Genomic DNA, 25,555 nt, shown 5'->3' on the forward strand with positions numbered 1-25,555 from the left:
AGCCATCTAAACTTGTAGTAATCCGACAGGGCACGCAGCTTTAAAACTGTATCTCTGCCCCATTGCAAAATGAGTAGAATTGCATAATTTGTTTTATAAAATTGTTAAAATGTGTAGAATTGTAGGAAATTCACTTTAAAACTTACATTTTTCTCTCCACCATCAAGAGAGGGGCCACTAAAATATTTTGCCGTGAGGTTAAAAGCATTGGATCACTAACCGAAAGGTCACTGGTTCAAATCCCCGAGCCAACTAGGTGAAAAATCTGTTGATGTACCCTTGAGCAAGGCACTTAACCATAATTGCTCCTGTAAGTCGCTCTGGATAAGAGTGTCTGCCATTTTCTCAAAAGTGGGGTTACAAGTTTTTCAACTTTTAAAGCCGAATTAGTTTTCCATTGTTCTTCAACTGCAGTGTATGATATACCATTTTCTGATATACCAAGTAAAAAACACAATTTCAAATTTTGCTACATAAGACCAAATGAGGCTGTCGGTGACTCTAACCTCACAAACACTATGTTGTGTTGTGTTTTTCCCTGTGTGTTGCAGTGTGTTATGATAGAACTCTGATGCAGCATTCTGCTGTCCCCCCCCACCATCCAACTGGCTAAAGCTGGGTCACCCCGGCTATTTATTACTGAGCTCAGTAAACTCACTGAGGAATACGACCATACAGACACAGGTTCTGACAGATTCCTGCATCTCTGCCTGGTTTTACAGTTGGACACTGCTGGTTGGGGGTTTTGATGAGTGAGGAACACAGTGTGTGTGGGTGTATATGGGCAAGCCTCCTTGTTTGTGGGCGTACAGTAGGCTTCACTCCCAGGTGAAGATCTGCTCCTCTCTCTCTTACTAACGTCCTGGATGGGGTCACAGCAGACAGGGTTGGAAAGGGGAGTTTGTGCACTGTCACAGAAGGGAATGTAGCCTAACATTTTCTTTGCAGCTGAATGTGCATGATTTGGCAAAAAGCTAATGGTATGCTATTACAAGTCATTGCTTTCTGTATCCACTTTTTCACATTCTTCACTTTGCTGGTTTACAAAGCTTATTTCAGACAAGCAATGGACCATTCCTCTGTGACTTAAAATGCATCCATTTAACTTTTGAAAGCATTAGACAATACAATTCCTGAAATTCTGGCCGAGATAGGGTCGGGGTCACGTTCACGGATAGTGAGTGTCTTTGTGTTGCTCGCTTAACTTTGCCAGAGAGTTCAACCAAGAGTCAGCACCTGTAGGTTTTGCGCGGCCCTTTTTTGGTAGGCTATAAATATATAAGACTTGGCCATATATACTCCTTTCTAATCGAATCGGAATTCTCACTGTGCTGATGAAAGCTAGCTACATTAATTATTATGAACCACGTGAAGTTTTGACTAGTTCTTCGACTCAGTGGCTGCAGTGCCATCATCAAATGAATGGGGAAAATCGGTAGGCTGGCCCAGTTAAATAGCCATAATCCATGCTGTGTTACAGTGAGAGCATTTTAGGTTAACATTTCTTTTTTTGCTATAGCAGCCTATAACCTTCCGTTATAGAGAAGCTGTTGGATTCTTTCCGATGGCACAATTTGTCTCCCTGGAGTCGAGGTAACGAGGTAGGCTAGGCATAGGCCTATATGTTTAGTCTTTCAGACTATTTCTACGTTTTTTAAATAATATAATTCGTTTCGTTTTGGACCAAAATACAGTGACATGTCAATGTGTTGCCTTTTCTAAGTCATAGCCCCGTAGAAATACCGGTAATTTACACAGGAAGATACTTGGGCATTTATTCGTAATAAAGGATGTATAGCCAAACCCTCAATTTCAGTATCAAGGTCACAAACCTGTTTTGACAGAATTTACACAAATAGACATGCCTAGAAATTTCACGTCACCATCGACAAAACATTAATAATAGCCTGTAAATGTAGGCCTACTTCAAATTAAGGAGCGTAATTTGTAACTATTAATATAAATATAATAGAATATAACAATAAAACATAATAATACGTTATTATTATTATTATTATTATTATTAGGCTAATATTTGTATTATTATAGGCTACTTTGATAAACTTTTAGACTGAGATAAGTTCAACTTTTTCGACAGCTTCATATAATGTTTAGAGATAGAGTGAACGAATGAAGAAAAAATACAGGAATGATCAGAATACATTTAGTCAAAACAATTACATATACCAATCAGAAGATAATTGACTAAGGCACCTCTCGAAAAACAAATTGTTTTACCTTCATAGGAGCCGCTTATTTAATCAATGTTAAAACATATTCAGGCTATGATATAATTTCGCAAAACATTTCGAGAGACGAGAATGCTACTCCATTGTTCATGTTGTATTTAGGCAAACTGTATTTTCGTAAATAGGCCACTTTTAATTGCATTCATGATACAGCCTAGGCTACGTGCAGTTACGAACCGTATGAGCGACAATGTCCAACTGACCGAACCAAGGCGACATCCTCATGTCGCACTACATGGAAAAGAGACACTGATTTACATTTTTATTTTTTAAATTTAACCTTTATTTAACTAGGCAAGTCAGTTAAAAACAAATTATTATTTACAACGACGGCCTACCGGGGAAAAGTGGATTAACTGCCTTGTTCAGGCGCAGAACGACGGATTTATACCTTGTCATCTCGGGGATTCGATCCAGCAACCTTCGGTCACGGGCCCAACGCTCTAACCGCTCTAAAGGCCCCGGCAGGTAGCGTTAAAATGCGTAAAAATGTTTTAGCTAATGTAAGTGTTTGTTCCAGTTATACATGACCAAAAATATGAGAAATTATATTGTTATTTCAGAAGCATATAGCTTACACATTTTGTTGGTCTTCTTATGCAAGTAATATTAAATATGTATCAACATCCCATAAATGTCCTATTTGTTGGATAAAGCTCATGATTAGAAATAAGCCACCTCCGGAATAAGTTAAACACACACAGTAATAATAATTCAAAATCTTACTATTTGGCAACATCCAAAGATTTAATGAATAATCATGTTCAAGAAAAATCTGTTCAAGAAAAATCAAGCAGTAACATTAGTACTGACAATTTGTTTGGACATGCTGCGAAAAGAATAGTGAAAGGATGTAGAATTGTATTATTATTTCTAAATCCCCAAACTTCGTGCTATTCAAACAGAACTCTCTCGCTCTCTTACTCTCACACAAACACACACGCACGCGCGCGCGCGCACACACACACACACACACACACACACGCTCACACGAGCGCAGGCTCATTTAGGGTGCACAGAGAGATGGGCGTTTAAAGTGAGGGGCTGAGGGGCAGTACTAAATGAATGAAGCCCAGCACTCATCCCTCTTGCTCATTGGCCTTGGCTCCTCCTCCAGCCGTCTCACTGGGTCTGTATTTGAGGTTTGTGGGCTCTAAAGAAAACAGACGCATGAGTAAAGGAATAGAGGGCTACCCCTCTCTTCCTCTCCCACTCTTTCTCCTCCATTGACAGAGCTGAGAGAACGCTCCCCAGGTTAGACATCCAGACAGACCTCTCTCCACTACATGGACTATCTACCACAGCACACAAAACAGACACTTTCTATTGTTTCGACTTTCGTTTGGGGGGAATTGTGTGTGTTTTCCTTTAAAAAAGCTGTCTTTCAATGCAACAATGAAGCTTTGTTGGACTTAAGTTTCCACAGAACCAGGAGCCGGTACATCAGAACGCCGAAAAAGACTTAGGTCCGTTTTCAGAGCGATCCTGTCGGGTTTTTGGACAGACTGGTTTCCAGGTGCGGTTGCTCCAACAGAGATGGGCTCAGACGTACGTGACCTCAACGCCCTGCTGCCCCCGGTGCCAGCCCTGCCAGGGGGGAATGGGAACTGTACCCTGCCCGTCAGCAGTGCCCCTCAGTGGGGCCCTGTACTGGACTTCCACACTGGCGCCCCCTACAGCTCGCTGGCCCCCCACTCCTTCATCAAGCAGGAGCCCAGCTGGAGCTCTGGGGATCCCCAGGAGGACCCTCACTGTGGCCTGAGTGCCTTCACCCTGCACTTCTCTGGCCAGTTCACTGGAACAGGGGCCTGCAGGTACGGGGCCTTCGGGGCCCCCCCTCCACCCAGTCAGCCCCCACCAAGCCAGCCAAGGATGTTCAGCAACGCACCCTACCTGACCAACTGTATGGACACCCAGTCCTCTTCCAGGAACCAGGGTAAGATCAATATCTGAGATTAGTGTATTACAATGTTATTGTGGTTGCACTAGGACTTGATATTTGGTTAATTAAATATTTTCATTCACAGAAAGATGGCATTTGTTTAGTAAAGTTCATTATGGTCATTGTAGTTTCAACCGTTGGTATACTCCTAGTCCTTCTCTATCATGTTGTACAGTTATTGCACTTTTATGTTTTTATGCTTCCATGACTATTTCCCTGCCGACAGTTTTTGTTAACTCTGGTGATGTACAGCTGTGTCTAGTTCATGATCAATAAACAAACAAAGGAATGATGGGTAGACCTGAAAAAAGGTCCTATGAACAATAAATACATTCATAATGTCAAGCTCATATCGAGGATTAGGTTTGTTTAGGTGAAGCTTGTGTTATATTTTGCTAGTATATATGTCAGTGAAATAACTGATCTTATTGCCGGCACAGTACAATGACAATTTGTTGACATTAGTTTACAATGTAGAAAATATCTGCATTTGCTATGCTGTTTTCTTTATTTCCTGAATAGAACTTTAAGTAACATGATTCATTTTGTGAGTTTATAATTAGTGCATTATTAGAAGTATTGTATTATTTGAACTTTGTACTGTTTAAATGATTTGTCATTAGTATATGCTGTAGTCAGTCATTTTCATTAGGAATTATATTATGAACTTGTGACATTGCTTTTAAATGAATGTGTAATTTTAACACAAATTATTTTCAAACAGAATAGATTATTTTCCCTAATTAAAAGTGGACACACAATTTGATCTCTGAAATTCTAAAAGCAGCTGTGGTATAGTTAAACTGATCATATAGTAGCCAATGAGAGTATATAGTGTTCAAAAAAATTGTGGACTTGTGGTTTTATTAATCAAATCAAATCAAATGTATTTATATAGCCCTTCTTACATCAGCTGATATCTCAAAGTGCTGTACAGAAACCCAGCCTAAAACCCCAAACAGCAAGCAATGCAGGTGTAGAAGCACAATTACAATTGATTGTTGCAAATACAAATGTTTAGGAGTCTTGGGGTTGAAAAGGTGTACACATACTAAACATTCATAATGAATGGAATCAGTGTTATGATCAACTGAACCATTCATTAGCCATGGCATATACTGTAGCTACTGTACAGGCTATAGAATATTATACTCAATTAAGATAAATGAAGGGGGAAAAATTCTCAGTGATGACAGAAAATGTAATTACTTGTGAACTTGTAGTAAATTGACATAAACTAATCTCAGTAGAACTCCTGAAATCAGTCAAATATTATCTGAAGCTGATCAATTGTGAGTGACCATCTACCTGGCTCCTGATTTCCAAGTGTTTTGAAAAGTGATATTATTATGAAAGCTATTTGTAGTCAAGCTCTACGATTTCTCCTCAGGGCTGCTGGGGTCACCAGTGCTCGCACCCCAAATGTAATCTGTCTGCACTTTTAATGTCGGATTAATTAGAACTAACATCAGTATCAAAGGGCTCATCCAACCTTCAATCCCCTTATCATACCCCTCCTGTGCCTGGCCAAGCAGTGCAAACAAGCCATGGCTAAATCTCAGGCGGGTCACTTTCACTAGATACTGATAATACACTGAGGCTCACTGAGGGAGAATCCACTGCACTCGTAATCTGTTTACGGTTACCATGCGAAACGACACAGTCCAGACTAGTTAGTGTGAGGACAGGTATTAAGTGTGTATTTGGGTCTGTTTTGCCAATGTGCCTGTGTAATTCCATGTGCGTGTTGAGTTTACTTGAGTGGAAGAGGAGAACAAGAGGATCAAGTACTTAAGGAATTAAGGACTTTCCTTTTACACAATGATCAAAAACGGAGAATAGTTGTTTTACCCTTCAGAACATTACGTTAGCCTTCAGAACATACCCTTTTTATTATGTTTAGATTTCTTATTTAACGTATTGTTTTTAAGTAGGCCTATCATTCAGATATTCCATTGTCACACAGTTTTATAAATGAGTTCCCTTGTTTTACCATGCTGGTTGACATTTGTAATACATGTAAATTCTGTAATAGTATGTAAAAGCATAACAATATTTCTTGAAGTATTATTTCAAGATTTGTAGGCTACTTTACGCCTGCTTTGTCAAAATGCACAGTGAAAAGAAGAAGAAGAAGTCGCTTATCGAAATACAATTACTGGGGAATCACAGATGGAATTCTGAAGTGTTTTAATATCTACAGTATTAAATCTATAGTCACTGTAAAATGTGTTTTTATTTATGAAAGCACTAATTTATAGAATTAGACACTTGGCGTCTGACTATTAATTAGGTTATGAGTTGACTATTCAAAATTGCTTCTGTAGCATTTTAACACTTTGGGAGTCGGTATAACTTCAAAATGTATTATTACATAGATACTGTAAGTAATACCATTAAGGTCATTGTTCAGTGATTTAGCTTTGATTACTGGTCCTCACAATAAATGGCTTGTGAATGGTTCATAATATATTTCACATTGGTTTATAAGAAGTTCATAACCATCAAAACAACAAATAAACCAACAAATAAACATTCTATTTTAGAAGAGACATAGGAAAAGTGGCATGTCACTTTGTAAGTGCATTTGGTATTTCTTCACCTCCCACTGCACTGCGTAAAGCAGGCTGGTCTAAGGTGAGGACACTGCCTTGCACACAAACTGCCTAGGCAGTGCCCTTCACTATGCCCACTGTGACCCAGACCAGCCCTGTGTAATGTGATGGGGATTAGTCCTCCTCTACTCAGTCAGTCAGACAGGGATGGAAGACAAATAGAGTTCTTTAATGAGTTTTGAGTTAACCCTGCTGGGCCGCTGGTGAAAGTTGTGCTGGTGTGTAATTAATGGCGTTGCTGTTAGCTGGTGTGTAATTAATGGCGTTGCTGTTAGCTGGTGTGTAATTAATGGCGTTGCTGTTAGCTGGTGTGTAATTAATGGCGTTGCTGTTAGCTGGTGTGTGATTGATGATCTGGTGTCCCACCCTGGGTCAGACATAGGCATGATTCTGGTGTCAGCCCTCCAGTGTCCTGCCACAGTTTGTTTTCACTCAGGAGCCTTTCACTCTCACCCCAACACAGGGGTTACTGGGGAAGGGAGGGAATTTACCTACATATTCAGCACAAAGGGTCAGAGCGCTGAATGTTTGCCAATGATCTAAATGATAATTGATACAGTAACTTCTACCATGTAACCACGTTTTTACCTACTTCCATGTTCTGAAAGTCTTGGAATTATTCATTTAGTTTTTCTAAACCTTTCTTCTTTGTGTTTACAGGTTACAGTGCTTTCGATGGTGCCACTAATTACGGCCACACTCCCACACATCACTCCTCCCAGTTCCTCAACCACTCCTTTAAAGATGAAAACTCCCTCGCTCAGCAGACCAGTATGGGTAAACAGCACCTAGATTACTGCAATGTTTGTGTGTGTGTGTGTGTGTGTGTGTGTGTGTGTGTGTGTGTGTGTGTGTGTGTGTGTGTGTGTGTGTGTGTGTGTGTGTGTGTGTGTGTGTGTGTGTGTGTGTGTGTGTGTGTGTGTGTGTGTGTGTGTGTGTGAGCATTCATATGTGTGTGCGTGGATGCACAGTCTTAGAATAAAAGGTGCTATCTAGAACCTAAAAGAGTCTCTTGGCTGTCCCCATAGGAGAAGCCTTTGAAGAACCCTTTTTGGTTCTAGGTAGAACCTTTTCCACAAAGGGTTCTGCATGGTAAACATGTGTATTGTGAACTCCGTACTCCTCACCTAGGGAGTGGCCTCCATCTTAAAGTCACTGTGGGGTTAAGTCTTACACTGACCTTCACGTCAGTGTCATAAATTAATATCATCTTTTTTTTATTGGCCTTTTCTTCATCCATGGTCCTGCTGTTAGTAAACAGCCGGATGTGTGTGTTGCTAATTGTATTACTGTGATGTTGTAAATCGTGGGCTCTCTGTATAGAATTGATAACTGGAGGAAACGTCAATACAAGGTTTTTGTAATGTTTAGAACTGCTCTGGGACCCATCCACAACACGTGGAGGCAGAGCCAAAGCAGTGATCCTTCATTTGCACTTTGAAAAATAAAAAATAGTCAGTGTGCTTTACGGCTTCAAAGAACAGGCTCTTGTTTTTAGAAGTGCTGTCTATATTCAGACACAGTTCACAGGTTTCTTTCTCAATGTCCCTCAGGATAGTTTTTCTCAGAGGAGGCGCTGTCAGACAAACAGCTCCATTGGACCAGGGATGAGCTTCCTGAAAGCTTTGTGGTTAATGTGGTACTTCCAGACCCAGACAGTATAAAGTGTCACGTTAGCTACACATCTATCAGGAAACTTACCTCAGTGCAGTTGTGAAGCACTCCTTAAACCATCACACTGTTTCAATTCTCAATCAGTGGAGTTGGTGGGTAATAAATGTATTTTGCTTGTGTAGGTGAGCAGCCGTATCCTGTCCCTCCACCCGTGTATGGATGCCACACCCCATCAGACAGCTGTACAGGCAGCCAAGCCCTACTGCTGAGGAACCCTTACAACAGGTGAGTACTGGAGCTGCTCCACTACAGTAGATTCACTTGCCCTTACCTGACATCACATCCCTGCCACTCACCTCAGCCCCACTCCTATCACTCACCTTTGCCCCACTCTTATCAGTCACCTTAGCCCCACCCCTATCACTCACCTTAGCCCCACTTCTATCACTCACTTTAGCCCCACTCCTATCAGTCACCTTAGCCCCACTCCTATCAGTCACATTAGCCCCACTCCTATCACTCACCTTAGCCCCACTTCTATCACTCACTTTAGCCCCACTCCTATCACTCACCTTAGCCCCACCCCTATCAGTCACCTTAGCCCCATTCCTATCACTCACTTTAGCCCCACTCCTTTCAGTCACCTTAGCCCCACCCCTATCAGTCACCTTAGCCCCACTCTTACCAGTCACCTTAGCCCCATTCCTTTCAGTCACCTTAGCCCCACTCTTATCAGTCACCTTAGCCCCACCCCTATCAGTCACCTTAGCCCCATTCCTATCAGTCACCTTAGCCACACTCTTATCAGTCACCTTTGCCCCACTCTTATCAGTCACCTTAGCCCCACCCCTATCACTCACCTTAGCCCCACTCCTATCAGTCACCTTAGCCCCACTCCTATCACTCACCTTAGCCCCACTTCTATCACTCACTTTAGCCCCACTCCTATCACTCACCTTAGCCCCGCCCCTATCAGTCACCTTAGCCCCATTCCTATCACTCACCTTAGCCCCACTTCTATCACTCACTTTAGCCCCACTCCTATCAGTCACATTAGCCCCACCCCTATCAGTCACCTTAGCCCCACTTCAATCACTCACTTTAGCCCCACTCCTATCACTCACCTTAGCCCCACCCCTATCAGTCACCTTAGCCCCACTCTTACCAGTCACCTTAGCCCCATTCCTTTCAGTCACCTTAGCCCCACTCTTATCAGTCACCTTAGCCCCACCCCTATCAGTCACCTTAGCCCCATTCCTATCAGTCACCTTAGCCCCACTCTTATCAGTCACCTTAGCCCCACTCTTACCAGTCACCTTAGCCCCATTCCTTTCAGTCACCTTAGCCCCACTCTTATCACTCACCTTAGCCCCACCCCTATCAGTCACCTTAGCCCCACTCTTATCAGTCACCTTAGCCCCACCCCTATCAGTCACCTTAGCCCCACTTCAATCACTCACTTTAGCCCCACTCCTATCAGTCACCTTAGCCCCACCCCTATCAGTCACCTTAGCCCCACTCTTACCAGTCACCTTAGCCCCATTCCTTTCAGTCACCTTAGCCCCACTCTTATCAGTCACCTTAGCCCCATTCCTATCAGTCACCTTAGCCCCACTCTTATCAGTCACCTTAGCCCCACTCTTATCAGTCACCTTAGCCCCACCCCTATCAGTCACCTTAGCCCCATTCCTATCAGTCACCTTAGCCCCACCCCTATCACTCACCTTAGACCCACTCCTATCACTCACCTTAGCCCCACCCCTATCAGTCACCTAAGCCCCACCCCTGCCAGTCACCGAAGCCCCACCCCTTTAGGCCTACCACTCACCTAAAACATCTATTAATGTTACAAAGCAGTCTAACATGCAGACATCTTAATAAGCAAACATAGTTTTGATGATTCTAGTCATTGAAGTTAGTTAAAGACAGTGGTGGAAAAAGTACCCAATTGTCATTCTTGAGTAAAATTAAATATACCTTAAAAGAAAATTACTCAAGTAAAAGTGAAAGTCACCCAGTAAAATACTACTTGTGTAAAAGTCTAAAAGTATTTGTTTTTAAATATACTTAAGTACCAAAAGTAAATGTAATCGTAAAAAAATACTTAAGTATCAAAAGTAAAAGTATAAATAATTTCAAATTCCTGATATTATGCAACCCAGACGGCCAGGGGCACACTTCAACAATCAGACTAATTTACAAACTAAGCATTTGTGTTTAGCGAGTCTGCCGTATCAGAGGCAGTAGGGATCACCAGGGATGTTCTCTTGATAAGTGCGTGAATTAGACAATTGTCCTGCTAAGCGTTCAAAATGTAATGAGTACTTTTTGGTGTCAAGGAAAATGTAAGGAGTAAAAAGTACATTATTTTCTTTAGGAATGTAGTGAAGTAAAAGTAAAAGTTGTCAAAATTATAAATAGTAAAGTACAGATACTCAACAAAAACTACTTAAGTAGTACTTTAAAGTAATTTTACTTAAGTACTTTACACCACTGGTTAAAGGGGGTCAGGAAGCTGCACCTTTATAGCTGTCCTGACTGGCCAAGGTTGTGCTGCCATCATAGAAGACAATAATCATCATCAACATAGTTCTAAAATTAAATGTGGAAAAGTCACTCTGCCATTGAGCACTCCGAGTGGCTAGAGGAAGGAGGAAGTGAAGTAACAGTGGCAGGAAGTTGGAAATACGAGACTGTACTGATTTCCATTCAGGAAATGATCCAAAGAAAGGCATTTATCATGTTTGTACTGTAGTTATACTCTCAAAACTTTCCATTGGACTGAATCCATTCACCGCTTTTTCAAATCACATTCACGACCTGACAAAGAATAAGATATGTGTTTTATTCATATTTGAAGTTTGTTTCATTGAGTTAAATAGTTAAATACAGTATGTAGATGGTATGGATGAGGACCATGTCCAGATAAATGAATCACAGTTGTCCAGAGAGAATGGGAGCAGTGCTCAGCAGGCCAAGATAAGCGGTGTAAACACTACTGGTTTCCAGTCTTAGGCCAATAATGAATTCCTTCTACTGATAAGTACTCTTACCAGTCACTGTTCTCTGAGGGGAGAGAACCCCAGTGTAACCTTACACAACTGTTTACTCCCTCGCCTTGAGATGGCACAAAATTAGCTTGCATTCTTTGAATACCTTTAACATTTTGTTTTCAGCTCCAGGGAACATAAAGATTCAAAATAAGGGAATAGGACTTGATAAGAGTGTGTTAGTCAGACTGGATACTTGTGCTGGAAGCCTCATTCTGCAGGCTCTGCTCCTCCTTCTGTCATAAACAGCCTGATATCTGCTGTGGAAGGGAAGGGGCTGGGAATCCTCAAATCAAACCGCTAAGCCGCTCTCTAATCAAATGCCTGGTACCAACAGCGCTGTATTTATACAGTCAGACGGCAGTTATGCACTTTTTTAACATTTTGGAAATACATTAAATAAAAACACGTCCACTTATGAAACTAAGAGCCAGGGACAAAGTTCCTTTGGGAAGCACTGGTGTAGAGGATGAAGACTGAAACTTTAGAGCCACTTAAACCAAAACACCCCTACATTTGGTTATTTTCTCAAGAGATGAATGTCTCAGGTATGTATAGAGCTGTTCATAGAGGACTGTACTTTCCATGTACAGTAATGGTTTAGACTGCAAAGTTCACATTAGTGTGCTAATGGATACACTCTTCATCATCCTTCAACCCTCATCATCCTTCAACCCTCATCATCCTTTAACCCTCTGTCATTCTTCAACCCTCATCAGCCTTCAACCCTCATCATCCTTCTACCCTCATCATCCTTTAACACTCTGTCATCCTTCAACCCTTATCATCCTTTGACCCTCATCATCCTTCAACCCTCATCATCCTATTCAACTTCTCTTTCGTATCGTCTGAGATCCCCAAAGATTGGAAAGTTTCCACGGTCATCCCCCTCTTCAAAGGGGGAGACACTCTAGACCCAAACTGTTATAGACCTATATCCATCCTGCCCTGACCTTATAAAATCTTCGAAAGCCAAGTTAACAAACAGATCACCAACCATTTCTAATCCCACCGTACCTTCTCCACTATGCAATCTGGTTTCCGAGCTGGTCATGGGTGCACCTCAGCCACGCTCAAGGTCCTAAACGATATCATAACCGACATCGATAAAAGACAGTACTGTGCAGCCGTCTTCATCGACCTGGCCAAGGCTTTCGACTTGTCCGGACCTCTGGAAGTCTCTATTGGGGTGCCACAGGGTTCAATTCTCGGGCCGACTCTTCTCTGTATATATCAATGATGTCGCTCTTGCTGCTGGTGATTCTCTGATCCACCTCTACGCAGACGACACCATTCTGTATACATCTGGCCCTTCCTTGGACACTGTGTTAACAAACCTCCAAACGAGCTTCAACGCCATACAACACTCCTTCCGTGGCCTCCAACTGCTTTTAAATGCTAGTGAAACTAAGTGCATGCCCTTCAACCGATTGCTGCCCGTACCCTCCGGCCCGACTAGCATCACTACTCTGGACGGTTCTGACTTAGAATATGTGGACAACTACAAATACCTAGGTGTCTGGTTAGACTGTAAACTCTCCTTCCAGACTCACATTAAGCATCTCCAATCCAAAATTAAATCTAGAATCGGCTTCCTATTTCGCAACAATGCCTCCTTCACTCATGCCGCCAAACTTACCCTTGTAAAACTGACTATCCTACCGATCCTTGACTTCTGTGATGTCATTTACAAAATAGCCCCCAACACCCTACTCAGCAAACTGGATGTAGTCTATCACAGTGCCATCCGTTTTATCACCAAAGCCCCATATACTACCCACCACTGCGACCTGTATGCTCTCGTTGGCTTGCCCTCACTACATATCCGTCGACAAACCCACTGGCTCCAGGTCATCTATAAGTCTTTGCTAGGTAAAGCCCCGCCTTATCTCAGCTCACTGGTCACCATAGCAACACCCACCTGTAGCACGCGCTCCAGCAGGTATATTGCGCTGGTCATCCCCAAAGCCAACACTTACTTTGGCCGCCTTTCCTTCCAGTTCTCTGCTGCCAATGACTGGAACAAATTGCAAAAATCTCTGAAGCTGGAGTCTTAGATCTCTCTCACTAACTTTAAGCATCAGCTGTCAGAGCAGCTTACCGATCACTGTACCTGTACACAGCCAATCTGTAAATAGCACACCCAACTCATCCCCATATTATTACTTACCCTCTTGCTCCTTTGCACCCCAGTATCTCTACTTGCACATCATCATCTGCACATCTACCACTCCAGTGTTAATGCTAAATTGTAATTATTTCGCCTCTAGGGCCTATTTATTGCCTACCTCCCTAATCTTCTACATTTGCACACACTGTACATATATTTTTATATTTTTCTTTTATTTTGTGTTATTGACTGTACGTTTGTTTCTGTGTAACTCTGTGTTGTTGTTTTTGTCGCACTGCTTTGCTTTATCTTGGCCAGGTCACAGTTGTAAATGAGAACTTGTTCTCAACTGGCCTACCTGGTTAAATAAAGGTGAAATAAAATAAATAAATAAAATAATTTAACCCTCATCATCTTTTAACTCTCATCATCTTTTAACCCTCGTCATCCTTTAACCCTCATCACCCTTTAACCCTCATCATCTTTTAACCCTCATCTTTTAACTCTCTGTCATCCTTTAACCGTCATCATCCTTTAACCCTCAGGATCCTTTAACCCTCATCATCTTTTAACCCTCATCATCCTTTAACCCTCATCATCTTTTAACTCTCTGTCATCCTTTAACCCTCATCCTCCTTTAACCCTCAGGATCGTTTAACCCTCATTATCTTTTAACCATCATCATCTTTTAACTCTCTGTCATCTTTTAACCCTCATCATCCTTTAACCTTCAGGATCCTTTAACCCTCATCATCCTTTAACCCTCAGGATCCTTTAACCCTCATCATCCTTTAAACCTCATCATCTTTTAACCCTCATCATCCTTTAACCCTCAGGTCCTTTAACCCTCATCATCCTTTAACCCTCATCATCCTTTAACCCTCAGGATCCTTTAACCCTCATCATCTTAGAACTCTCTGTCATCCTTTAACCCTCATCATCCTTTAACCCTCATCATCTTTTAACTCTCTGTCATCCTTTAACCCTCATCATCCTTTAACCCTCAGGATCCTTTAACCCTTATCATCATTTAACCCTCATCATCCTTTAACCCTCATCATCCTTTAACCCTCATCAACATTTAACCCTCATCATCCTTTAACCCTCAGGATCCTTTAACCCTCTGTCATCCTTTAACCCTCAGGATCCTTTAACCCTCATCATCTTTTAACCCTCATCATCCTTTAACCCTCATCATCTTATAACTCTCTGTCATCCTTTAACCCTCATCATCCTTTAACCCTCATCATCTTTTAACCCTCATCATCCTTTAATTCTCATCATCTTTTAACCCTCATCATCTTTTAACCCTCATCATCTTTTAACCCTCATCATCCTTTAACCCTCATTATCTTTTAACCCTCATCATCTTTTAACCCTCATCATCTTTTAACCCTCATCATCATTTAACCCTCATCATCTTTTAACCCTCATCATCCTTTAACCCTCATCATCCTTTAACCCTCTGTCATCCAAATAGTTGAATTGATTTGAAGTGAAACTCTACAGAACACTGTACTGTACGTACTTTAATCACTAGACAGAGTGTAGGCTACCGTCAGTGTACAGGGTACCAGGCACCAGAGCATCCCACTACAGTGAGCTGTTCTTGTGGTATGATAAAACGATGTGATGTCAGGGGCGGCAGTGATACATCTAAAGTATGTGTTTGGGAAAGCACCTGGCAGGTTAACTAATGATCCTGGAGCCAGACGCTTAATAACAGATGGTTATTTGGATCTGAGGGTTGGAGGGCTATGGAGGGCTATGGTTAACACATCACCCTGTTGGTGTTAGTGTGGGTGGATCCTGATTGCGTGGCACATTCATGAGCCGTTGCCCAGGATGCACCTGTATAGATGGGGCCACATTTGATAATTCTCTGACTCTCCTGTGGTGCTTGTCTACACTGAAAACAGTGGTACCACGTTGTCCCGAGGAAAAATTCCTAAAAATGTTTTTTATTTGTTTAAATCCCAGCAGTGATAATTTATACCAAATGGCATCTCAGCTGGAATGCATGGCATGGAACCCTGTTAGCACGCTGGCTTCCACCATTAAGAGGTATGTCGACGTGACCCGCTCCTGTCATCTGAAACATTCCTCTTTGATCGGGATTAACAGTCATTAATCTGCACTAGTCTCAGAATAGCGGAGGGAGGGGGTGGTTGTAGGGGGTGGAGGGCTCCCTTCATTAAATCACACATTTGACCACTCACTGGCATTGTTTAAATATTTGATTTAGTAGCAGAGTGGGGCTCCACAGGGGGCCTGTGAATTACATCATTTCTCACTGAGGTGATTAGAAAGAAAAAATATTCCCTCTATCACAGATGGGTAGTTTTTTATTTTTTCTTAGCTCTCTGGCACACACACACACACACACACACACACACACACACACACACACACACACACACACACACACACACACACACACACACACACACACACACACACACACACACACAGTATAAGGAGTAAATATAGGGAGTAAGTATAGGGAGAAAGTATAGGGAGAAATTATAGGGAGTAAATATAAGGAGTAAGTATAGGGATTAAGTATAGGGAGAAAGTATAGGGAGTAAGTATAGGGGGTAAATATAGGGAGTAAGTATAGGGAGAAAGTATAGGGAGAAAGTATAGGGAGAAAGTATAGGGGGTAAATATAGGGAGTAAGTATAGGGAGTAAGTATAGGGAGAAAGTATAGGGAGTAAATATAGGGAGTAAATATAGGGAGTAAATATAGGGAGTTAGTATAAGGAGAAAGTATAGGGAGTAAATATAGGGAGTAAATATAGGGAGTTAGTATAAGGAGAAAGTATAGGGAGTAAATATAGGGAGTAAATATAGGGAGTTAGTATAAGGAGAAAGTATAGGGAGTAAATATAAGGAGTAAGTATAGGGAGAAAGTATAGGGAGTAAGTATTGGCAGAAAGTATAGGTAGAAGTTATAAGGAGTAAATATAGGGAGTAAGTATAGGGAGAAAGTATAGGGGGTAAATTTATGGAGTAAGTATAGGGAGAAGGTATAGGGGTTAAATATAGGGAGTAAGTATAGGGAGTAAGTATAGGGAGAAAGTATAGGGAGAAAGTATAGGTGAGTAAATATAGGGAGTAAATATAGGGAGTAAGTATAGGGAGAAAGTATAGGGAGGTATAGGGAGTAAATATAGGGAGTAAGTATAGGGAGAATGTATAGGGAGAAAGTTTAGGGAGAAGTATAGGGAGTAAATATAGGGAGTAAGTATAGGGAGAAAATATAGGGAGTAAATATAGGGAGCGTTACTTTTTTCACACGACCGGTGATCAGAGTTAACCTACCTATTTCCTTATCACTATATCACTGTCTCTAGTTGAGGGGGAAACATCACCTTTTCACTTGCTTTACTGCTCTAATGAAAAGGTCCTCTTTCATTCTTGCTTTGTTGTCATTTTCAGTGTCCCGCTTTTTCTAACTCCCCTCCTCCCCTCCTCCCGAACCCTCCCTCTGTTTCTGTCTGTTTTCTCCGGAGATTGTGTGCGTGTTAAATTAGCCTCTATGTTTTGTCTGTCCTGGCTGGGAAATGTATCCTGCTATAATTTTCCTGTGTAGGGCATCAGCCTTGACCACGGTGGGACATGTAACGGAGGGGAAGGGCTCTGCACTGGGGAGTAGTGGAAGTAGATCAGTAGGCTTTCCCCCTGGGATCCTCCAGCCTGGGCTCCAGAGCCAGGGCTTAGTTAGACTGGAGGGGAGGGTCTGACCCTTCCACCACCTCCCCGAAAAAGCCAGCAGAGGCCAGGGTGACTGAATGATTAATCTGCTTCTAAATGAGAGGGACTCTAGTGCTTAGGCTGTGGAAAATTAGATGTGGAGTCTCATCTCAAGGGACGCACGCCAAAGTATGCATGTGCCTCTTCCAGATAAATGCCACCACTCCCCAATCACCCTCCCCAGCCCCGTCACCATCCCCAGCCTCATCTCCCTCCCCAGCCTCATCTCCCTCCCCAGCCCCATCTCCCTCCCCTCCAAAGCCCATTTTCCCTCCCCAACCCAGTCTCCCTCCCCAGCCTCGCCCCCCTCCAGCCCCATCTCCCTCCCCAGCCTCAATTCCCTCCCCAGCCTCATCTCCCTCCCCAGCCCCATCTCCCTCCCCTCCAAAGCCCATTTTCCCTCCCCAACCCAGTCTCCCTCCCCAGCCTCGCCCCCCTCCAGCCCCATCTCCCTCCCTAGCCTCTTTCCCTCCAGCCCCGTCCCCCTCACCAGCCCCGTCCACCTCCCCAGCCCTGTCTCCCTCCCCAGCCCCGTCCCCCTCCCCAGCCCTGTCTCCCTCCCCAGCCCCGTCTCCCTCCCCAGCCTCGTCTCCCTCCATCCCCAGCCCCAGCCCCATCTCCGTCCACAGCCCCGTCTCCCTCCCCTCCCCAGCCCTGTCTCACTCCCTTCCCCAGCCTCGTCTCCTTCCCCAGCCCCATCTTGCTCCCCAGCCCCGTTTCCCTCCCTAGCCCCGTTTCCCTCCCCAGCCCAGTCTCCCTCCCTAGCCCCGTTTCCCTCCCCAGCCTCGTCTCCCTCCCCAGCCCCATCTCCCTCCCCAGCCCCGTTTCCCTTCCCTCCTCAGGCCTGTCTCCCTCCCCTCCCTAGGCCTGTCTCCCTCCCCAGCCCTGTCTCCTAACCCTGCCCCATCTCCTTCCCCAGGCTCTGGCTGTATACGTTAACGTGAGCCTGAGGTGTTAAGCGCCACAATGAATGAGTGAATGAACTGTGGGGAGATTTATTGCAGCATGCAGCTTCACTGTCTCCACTCCAGCTGCCCTTGGAAAGAGCAGAGACAAAGGCTGCTTTATGCCCTCTCAACCATGTATTGATCATTTAACTGTACAGGATACAAACCCTCCTTCCCTGAAATAGAAAAATGACAGACTGCTTTTTAAAACTAATGACAGATATAAGCCGTCTGGATATTATGGGACTAAATGTGAACCGTAGCTGTCTTGAAATGCTGTAGCTGCAGTGTACTGTACGTAACTGAACCATCTTCAGTTAATACTTCCAGAGGCTACCTTCACTTTTTAAAGGGTTAATAAGTGTTCAGAAAACATTTCCATTTCTAAAAGAGGTAGGCTAGTACACAATACAGAGGATCGCACACGATACCTAAACTATGTTTCATACATATTTAATATTTCTGGATATACTACAATGGATCATGGTCCTTTTGTGCTATGTCCTTATCCTGTACCTCTATTTGATTGAGAGTAGTAGGTGGGTGACAACCAGGTCTTGCAGTGTTAACCAGTTCCTCTTTGATTTACTAGGACAAGCCCTTATTTACTGAGGAAAACTAATATAGTATGCAGCTTGAACGTGTGTTAATCCAGGGTCAGAGAGAGAGGCCTAGCCATGCGAATAAATCTGTGAATGACAGGAAGTTAACCATTCGTCTTTCCTCCGAGTTCCACTTTGGATGCTTTTGGTGAATATACTGCATGTACTGTGACGCATAGAGCAATTTGCTCCTATGTCAAAACAAGTTATAGCGGGTGATTTCTCTGCATTTATTTATTCTGGGCTTTTACCTACTGTGCATGCTATTGAAATACAATGCCAATGCAACTTTGCTGAACCTGGCTTAGCTAGATGAAGAGTGCTAAACTCCTAAATGACAAGCTTTATTTAGGACAGGGAGACCCTTTTCAAGAGGGACCATTTACTGCAGTTTTTCTTACATTTAACAACGTGAAAATAATAGGCATTCATCCTACATTGCATCCTACATTTTCTTGACTTCCACTCTGCCGTTTTTCATGGATCCTGAAGCTGCTGAATGCTCTTGAACTTCAGCTTTTATGTGAGTTGTAATTTGGCAGACAAAATAGAAAATGGTCACATCATTCCTCACTGAAAATGCTCTTGTGTCTTCCTGTTTGTGGTCAGCCATGCTACGGGTTATGAAAGTGACCCCAACACTCCCATGGTGTATAGCTGCAGCACCCAGTACCGCATCCACACCCACGGCATCTTCAGAGGCATGCAGGTCAGTTCTCTCCTCTCACGGATTCTTCACACCCAGGTCACACTCTGATTCCTGCTCTCCATACATAACTTTCCTTATGTGCTCAGGGCCAAGGTCGGCACAAGGAGCACAGACACACATTCTCGCATGAACACACACGCACGCACGCACTCATGCACGCACTCATGCACGCACTCATGCACGCACTCATGCACGCACGCACACACACACACACACACACACACACACACACACACACACACACACACACACACACACACACACACACACACACACACACACACACACACACACACACACACACACACACACACACACACACACACACACACACACACACACACACACACACACACACCTACTCCCTGAATGCCAGCACAAGGTCATCCTCTACTGCCAAGCCCAGGCACTGCACGGGTGCTGGCAGAAGAAGAGGAGGAGGTGGGAGAGACTAGAGAGGTAGAGTAGAGAGAGAGAGATCGAAAGAGGGAAGAAAGAGAAGGAGGAGGAAAGAGCCTGACGCAGTGAGCAGACTGCCAGAATAGTTGGGACATTTAAAAGGCATCTCAGGATGAAAAGGGAAGAGGAATCACTTTCAAGAAATCCATGAACAATAAAGATAGTTTCCATACGCAGGCCCGTGTTAATAAATCATTAGATCTTAGTTAGTGTCCGTCGGCAGCTTTAAAACACAGAGAGCAGAGATTCTCCAGACCTATTCTCATTCCCTTCTCATTGTTCTCAAGTGAAATTAAACCAGGAAAACCTCATTCACAAAAAATACATACTTGGATGAAACATTTGAAATGTATGGTATGAAAAGGTCTATGTTTGTAAAGTCAGGTCTAAGTGGACACATTAAAAAGTGTGTTTGTACTCTTGGTGCTCAGAAAGCCTTTTATTTGACAATCCCAACATTGGCTCTGCCCCCTCTGTGAAGTGTTGGTGTCTAGATAAGTAACAAGGCAGGCGGTACAGCAGTGCTATAAAACACTGAAATAATTTACTTATCAATAGGCTGCTAACACTATTATTTAGACTGCCAGTGTCCACAGAGCCCATTACACTAAGAGCCTCCTAATGAACATCAGATGGGTTTCAGGGTCTGGGGGGTTGAAGAAGGGGAGGAGTACAGGGGGGCATGGACAACTGAGATGGGGTCTGCCTAACGTCCGTGACTAATGGCTTACATTTAGAGACTAAATCAGTGGCGTGGAGTAAATTTGAGCGCTCATTTTACGGCTAATTCTAGTATAATGAGCCCCCGTCAGCAAGATAATCACACTTCTTTTGCATGGCCTTTTTTAATTGGTCATTATTTTTGAGTTACCTTTTGCTGTAATAGACTAGTAGGTAGCTTAGTTACTGTTATCTCTTTGTATGATATGTTCTGGTTCTAAACCTGTACCATTGCTTAATGTGTGCGTGTGCGTGTGCGTGTGTGTACGCGCGCGCGTGTGTGTGTGTGTGTGTGTGTGCGTTTGTGCGTGTGTGTGTGCGTGTGTGTCCGTGTGTGTGCGTGTGTGCGTGTGTGTGCGCGCCACATCACAGGATGTCCGACGGGTGCCAGGTATCGCCCCAGCCATTGTTCGCTCAGAGACCAATGAGAAGAGGCCATTCATGTGTGCATATCCTGGCTGCAACAAACGATACTTCAAGCTGTCCCACCTGCAAATGCACGGCAGGAAACACACAGGTAAGAGCCAGGGCAACCATAGATCAAACCCTATTACACTAACAGACTAGTGATTCAGTGATCCAGGTCTCGCTGTACCAAAGCCCACTCTGTGTTCCCCTCTGCCCTCCCTCCAGGTGAGAAGCCCTACCAGTGTGACTTCACCGACTGTGGACGAAGGTTCTCCAGGTCAGACCAGCTCAAGAGACACCAGCGAAGACACACAGGTTTGCCCTCTCTTTCTCTCTTTTTCTCTTTCTCTTATTTATTTTCCCTCTTTCTCTGTGCGAGCTCCCTCCATCTCTCTGCTCCCTCCATCTCTCTGCTCCTGTAACAGTTTAACTTTAGTCCGTCCCCTCGCCCCGACCCGGGCGCGAACCAGGGACCCTCTGCACACATCAACCACAGTCACCCACGAAGCATCATTACCCATCGCTCCACAAAAGCCGCGGCCCTTGCAGAGCAAGGGGAACCACTACTTCAAGGTCTCAGGGCAAGTGACGTCACCGATTGAAAGGCTATTAGCGTGCACCACCGCTAACTAGATAGCCATTTCACATCGGTTACATTCACCCCCCTTTCAACCTCCTCCTTTTCCGCAGAAACCAGTGATCCGGGTCACGGCACCAATGTAACAGTTTAACTTTAGTCCGTCCCCTCGCCCCAACCCGGGACCCTCTGCACACATCAACAACAGTCACCCACGAAGCATCGTTACCCATCGCTCCACAAAAGCCGCGGCCCTTGCAGAGCAAGGGGAACACTACTTCAAGGTCTCAGAGCAAGTGACGTCACCGATTGAAAGGCTATTAGCGCGCACCACCGCTAACTAGCTAGCCATTTCACATCCGTTACACTCCCTCTATCTCTCTGCTCCCTCCATCTCTCTGCTCCCTCCATCTCTCTGCTCCCTCCATTTCTCTGCTCCCTCCATCTCTCTGCCCTCTCTATTGTTAATGGAACACTATAGCTCAAGCAATGGCTTCCCTCCTGGCCTGTGCTCTACTCTGTCTGTCTCTCTCTGTGTGTGCCTAGGGGTTAAACCGTTCCAGTGCGAGACGTGTCAGAGAAAGTTCTCGCGGTCTGACCACCTTAAGACCCACACCCGGACTCATACAGGTAAAACAAGTGCGTAAACTTTTATTTTTACACATCTACTTATCTCTTTTCTGCTAAGAACTTAGTTAGGTACGTTTAATGAACAATGTAGAGCTCAAGGCTTTGGGGGTACAGTATTTCAACGAATCAAGGATATGTTATTTTACCAGATGGAAATTGGTTAGATAAAATGTTACTGAAAGTGATCTAAAAGGATCATAGGAAATGAATTGGATCCCTTCCTCCCCTTCAGTATAATTTAAACCAGATACTACCTAACAACGCTCTCTCTCCCACTCCTAGGCGAGAAGCCATTCAACTGCAGATGGCCCAACTGTCAGAAGAAGTTTGCCAGGTCTGATGAGCTGGTTCGTCACCACAACATGCACCAGAGGAACCTGACCAAGCTGCAACTTGCCATCTGAGCCAGATCTGAACCAGACCACTCTGCTCTGCATACACACTGGCCTCACTGCTCTCAAACACTCTGCCTACATGGGACTCTGAATCTCCATCTCGTTCACCGATGCCTGTAGCACAAAGGGGAAACAGCAGCAGAGCAGGTCTATCCACTAGATAGCACAGCCACAAAGTGACACATGACTGTGTTGTAAAGATTCATAAAAACAACAATGAGCTTTTTAGTCTTAATTTAAGGTAAGGGTTAGGTATAAGGTTTTAAAGAAGAGAAATTGTAGGAATAGGCGGGGTTTATTACTTTGTGGCTGTGGTAACAGAGCAGGAGGCTGACAGTCTTGTTCATCTGCATGTAGCTGTACAACCTCACCTACGCACAGTCCTCCAAACAGCGCCATCTAAGGACGGTCCTCTGTCCAGATGCTCTGATCCAGAGGGTTATTTTAGTAAGACATTTAAAGAGGAAAAAAAAGAGTTTCTATCTCTTGTTGGTGTTGTATACAGTAGATGTTAATGACTTTATGCCTTCATTTGTAGTGTTACTTTGAGCAGTTTCAGATTAATTTATTATTTTATCATACTTTTGTGAATTAAAATATCTTTCACTGGAATGATTTCTGGAAAGGGGGACATTTTTTACTTTTGTCCAACAGCATGTTCATCATCGCTTTCGTTCAGTCCACAAATTTGATCTGCACCAGGTAGTTGAATCATAAAGCTACAGTAAGCCCGCTTCGATCTGTGATGTTGTCTGTAAATATTGTTTCACTTTGACTGTGGATTTTGGGGATGTGAGTTAAAAAAATATATGTATCGTCACACTGGCTATGTGGCCAAGAAGTTGTGGTATTAAATAATAGTACTGGACAATGGATTGCATTTGAAAAAAATATCCTTGCCATGGAAACATGTGACTTAACTATTATACTTTAGACTAGACCTACTTTGATAGATCCAGGAAATATTTTTTTAAGTGTCATAAAACACTTATCTGTCATGGAAACATTTTTTTTTACTCTGAAGTGTATTATCAGTATATTATGGTCTGTTCCCCTCTATTTAAACTGTATTTTCCCCCACTATTTTTATACAGTATATATATATATGCTGATTCTGTTGTTGTTGTTATTGTTCCCCATTGAGTTCTGTATTAAAGTCCTCCAGCAGTGTGTGGCCTGCCTGGGCAGCTGTGTTGGCTCAGGGGGCCAGTGTTGAGTTACTTTTGCCCTCACTAACAGGGCTGATCAACCGCGCTCCTGAGACCCAATGACCAGACCATAGCCTGACCTTAACCTGACCAGGTCGTGACCGCTCATAGGTCATCTTACACGAGTCGCCAGAGGAGGCTCATGCTGGCCAGAATAAAAGTAGTTATGATAACAAAACAGAACTCTTTGACTGTAGCTAACATCCGCTGCTTTCTTTATCTCGAAGCAGATTATTTTAAAATTCCTTGGCTTCTGAGTGAAACAGGAGACACAGATAAACATAAACATGTTTTCTCTCAAACTCACTGTTGCTCAGCACTCCATCTTAATCAAGCTAGCTATGCACTCTCCATGCACTTAGAAAAACGACACACTTTTATATTGTTTCTCAATCAAGACAAAAATATCCTCTTTCCGTTGTGAGTTTTTTTAATCATTTGACATCCACATTAATGCACTGTCACTTTGAAAACAACAGACAGAAAGCTTGGTATAATGTCAAAATGTACTACAGCTAGCTATAAAACATCAAGCCTTCCTCTCTCCGAGTGGCTGACTGTATGGTGATGCTGTTTTATCACATTGGGGGAATATTGTTGTTGAGATCCTCTTCTTTCTTTAACTATTTGCTTGGCCCCAGTGTTGTGTAAATCAGCTTGACTCTCTCACACTATTACTCATATAAAAAAACGCTATATCTCAAGAGTGCCAGTGGTTAATCTCTGTCCCAGATTTCTGCTCCAAGGCCCAGCTTCACAGCCTTTGAAGAGAGGTGACTGTTTTTTGTAACTTTAGTGCAGTCCACTTATAATCGTCACAACAGAGGCTGTATGAAAACCATCCACTTAGAAGTAGTACATTCCTTTACACAAATGTGGGGCTTTCTAAGAGGATAGTGTTGAATGGGAAAGAATACGGATGACATCAGTATAGTGTACTGTCGTAGGACAACTTTACAGTACATTAAACACTGCATTCAACGCCTTTTGTGTTATCTAAGAAGTCATTGTTTATGAGGTTTACCTTCATCATAAAAGGTAATTAACATTTTACATTACTATCTATAGATTTGAAATGCGCTAGTCTTCTAGTTTAGCAGTCATGAGATGTACAGTATATATAACACATTACAGTAACCCCTTAAACCCTCTGAAGATCCTGTGACTGTTAAAAAGAATGTGTGGCTTTAGGTTCAGAACAGAGAGATGTCTCAGTGGGGTTCTCCTCTATGTCAGTTGAACCAAAGAAACCAAACAATCGACTGATATCTGGTAGAACATGCTAGCATAAACAATATAGTGTACATTTGATGTCTCCATATAGATGTGCCATCTTCCTACAACTTTGAAATCCCCTCAGAATCCTCTTTCATCCATTTCCAGAATGCAAAAAGCCATGGCACTGTGTCCAGAGATGTGAGAATAACCCACAATGTAGAACACATTTGTTAAATTAACAACGCCTCATCCCAACAGCTGCTATGCAAACCATTCAACTGATACAGACGCTGTTCAGAGCATATACACATTCAAACCTGCTCCCCATCTTATTTTTAGCACACT

General features: G+C 43.3%; 1 protein-coding gene across 2 annotated transcripts; it reads left to right on the forward strand.

Annotated features, from left to right (window-relative positions):
- Positions 1 to 3,434: 3,434 nt before the first annotated feature.
- On the forward strand, positions 3,435 to 23,954 carry LOC120066316 (Wilms tumor protein homolog). Of its 2 annotated transcripts, none has more exons than XM_039017611.1 (9): positions 3,435 to 4,185; positions 7,467 to 7,583; positions 8,603 to 8,705; positions 15,561 to 15,644; positions 19,496 to 19,595; positions 21,147 to 21,291; positions 21,408 to 21,497; positions 22,306 to 22,398; positions 22,672 to 23,954. In XM_039017611.1, the coding sequence occupies exons 1-9, from the start codon at positions 3,786 to 3,788 to the stop codon at positions 22,791 to 22,793; spliced, it is 1,254 nt and encodes a 417-aa protein (XP_038873539.1). In that variant the 5' UTR covers positions 3,435 to 3,785; the 3' UTR covers positions 22,794 to 23,954. The 2 variants fall into 2 exon arrangements, with proteins under 2 accessions (XP_038873539.1, XP_038873540.1); XM_039017612.1 differs by having other exon boundaries at positions 22,306 to 22,389.
- Positions 23,955 to 25,555: the final 1,601 nt, after the last annotated feature.

This window comes from Salvelinus namaycush, chromosome 21, assembly GCF_016432855.1.
Source record: "Salvelinus namaycush isolate Seneca chromosome 21, SaNama_1.0, whole genome shotgun sequence".
Classification (NCBI taxonomy): Eukaryota; Metazoa; Chordata; class Actinopteri; order Salmoniformes; family Salmonidae; genus Salvelinus; species Salvelinus namaycush.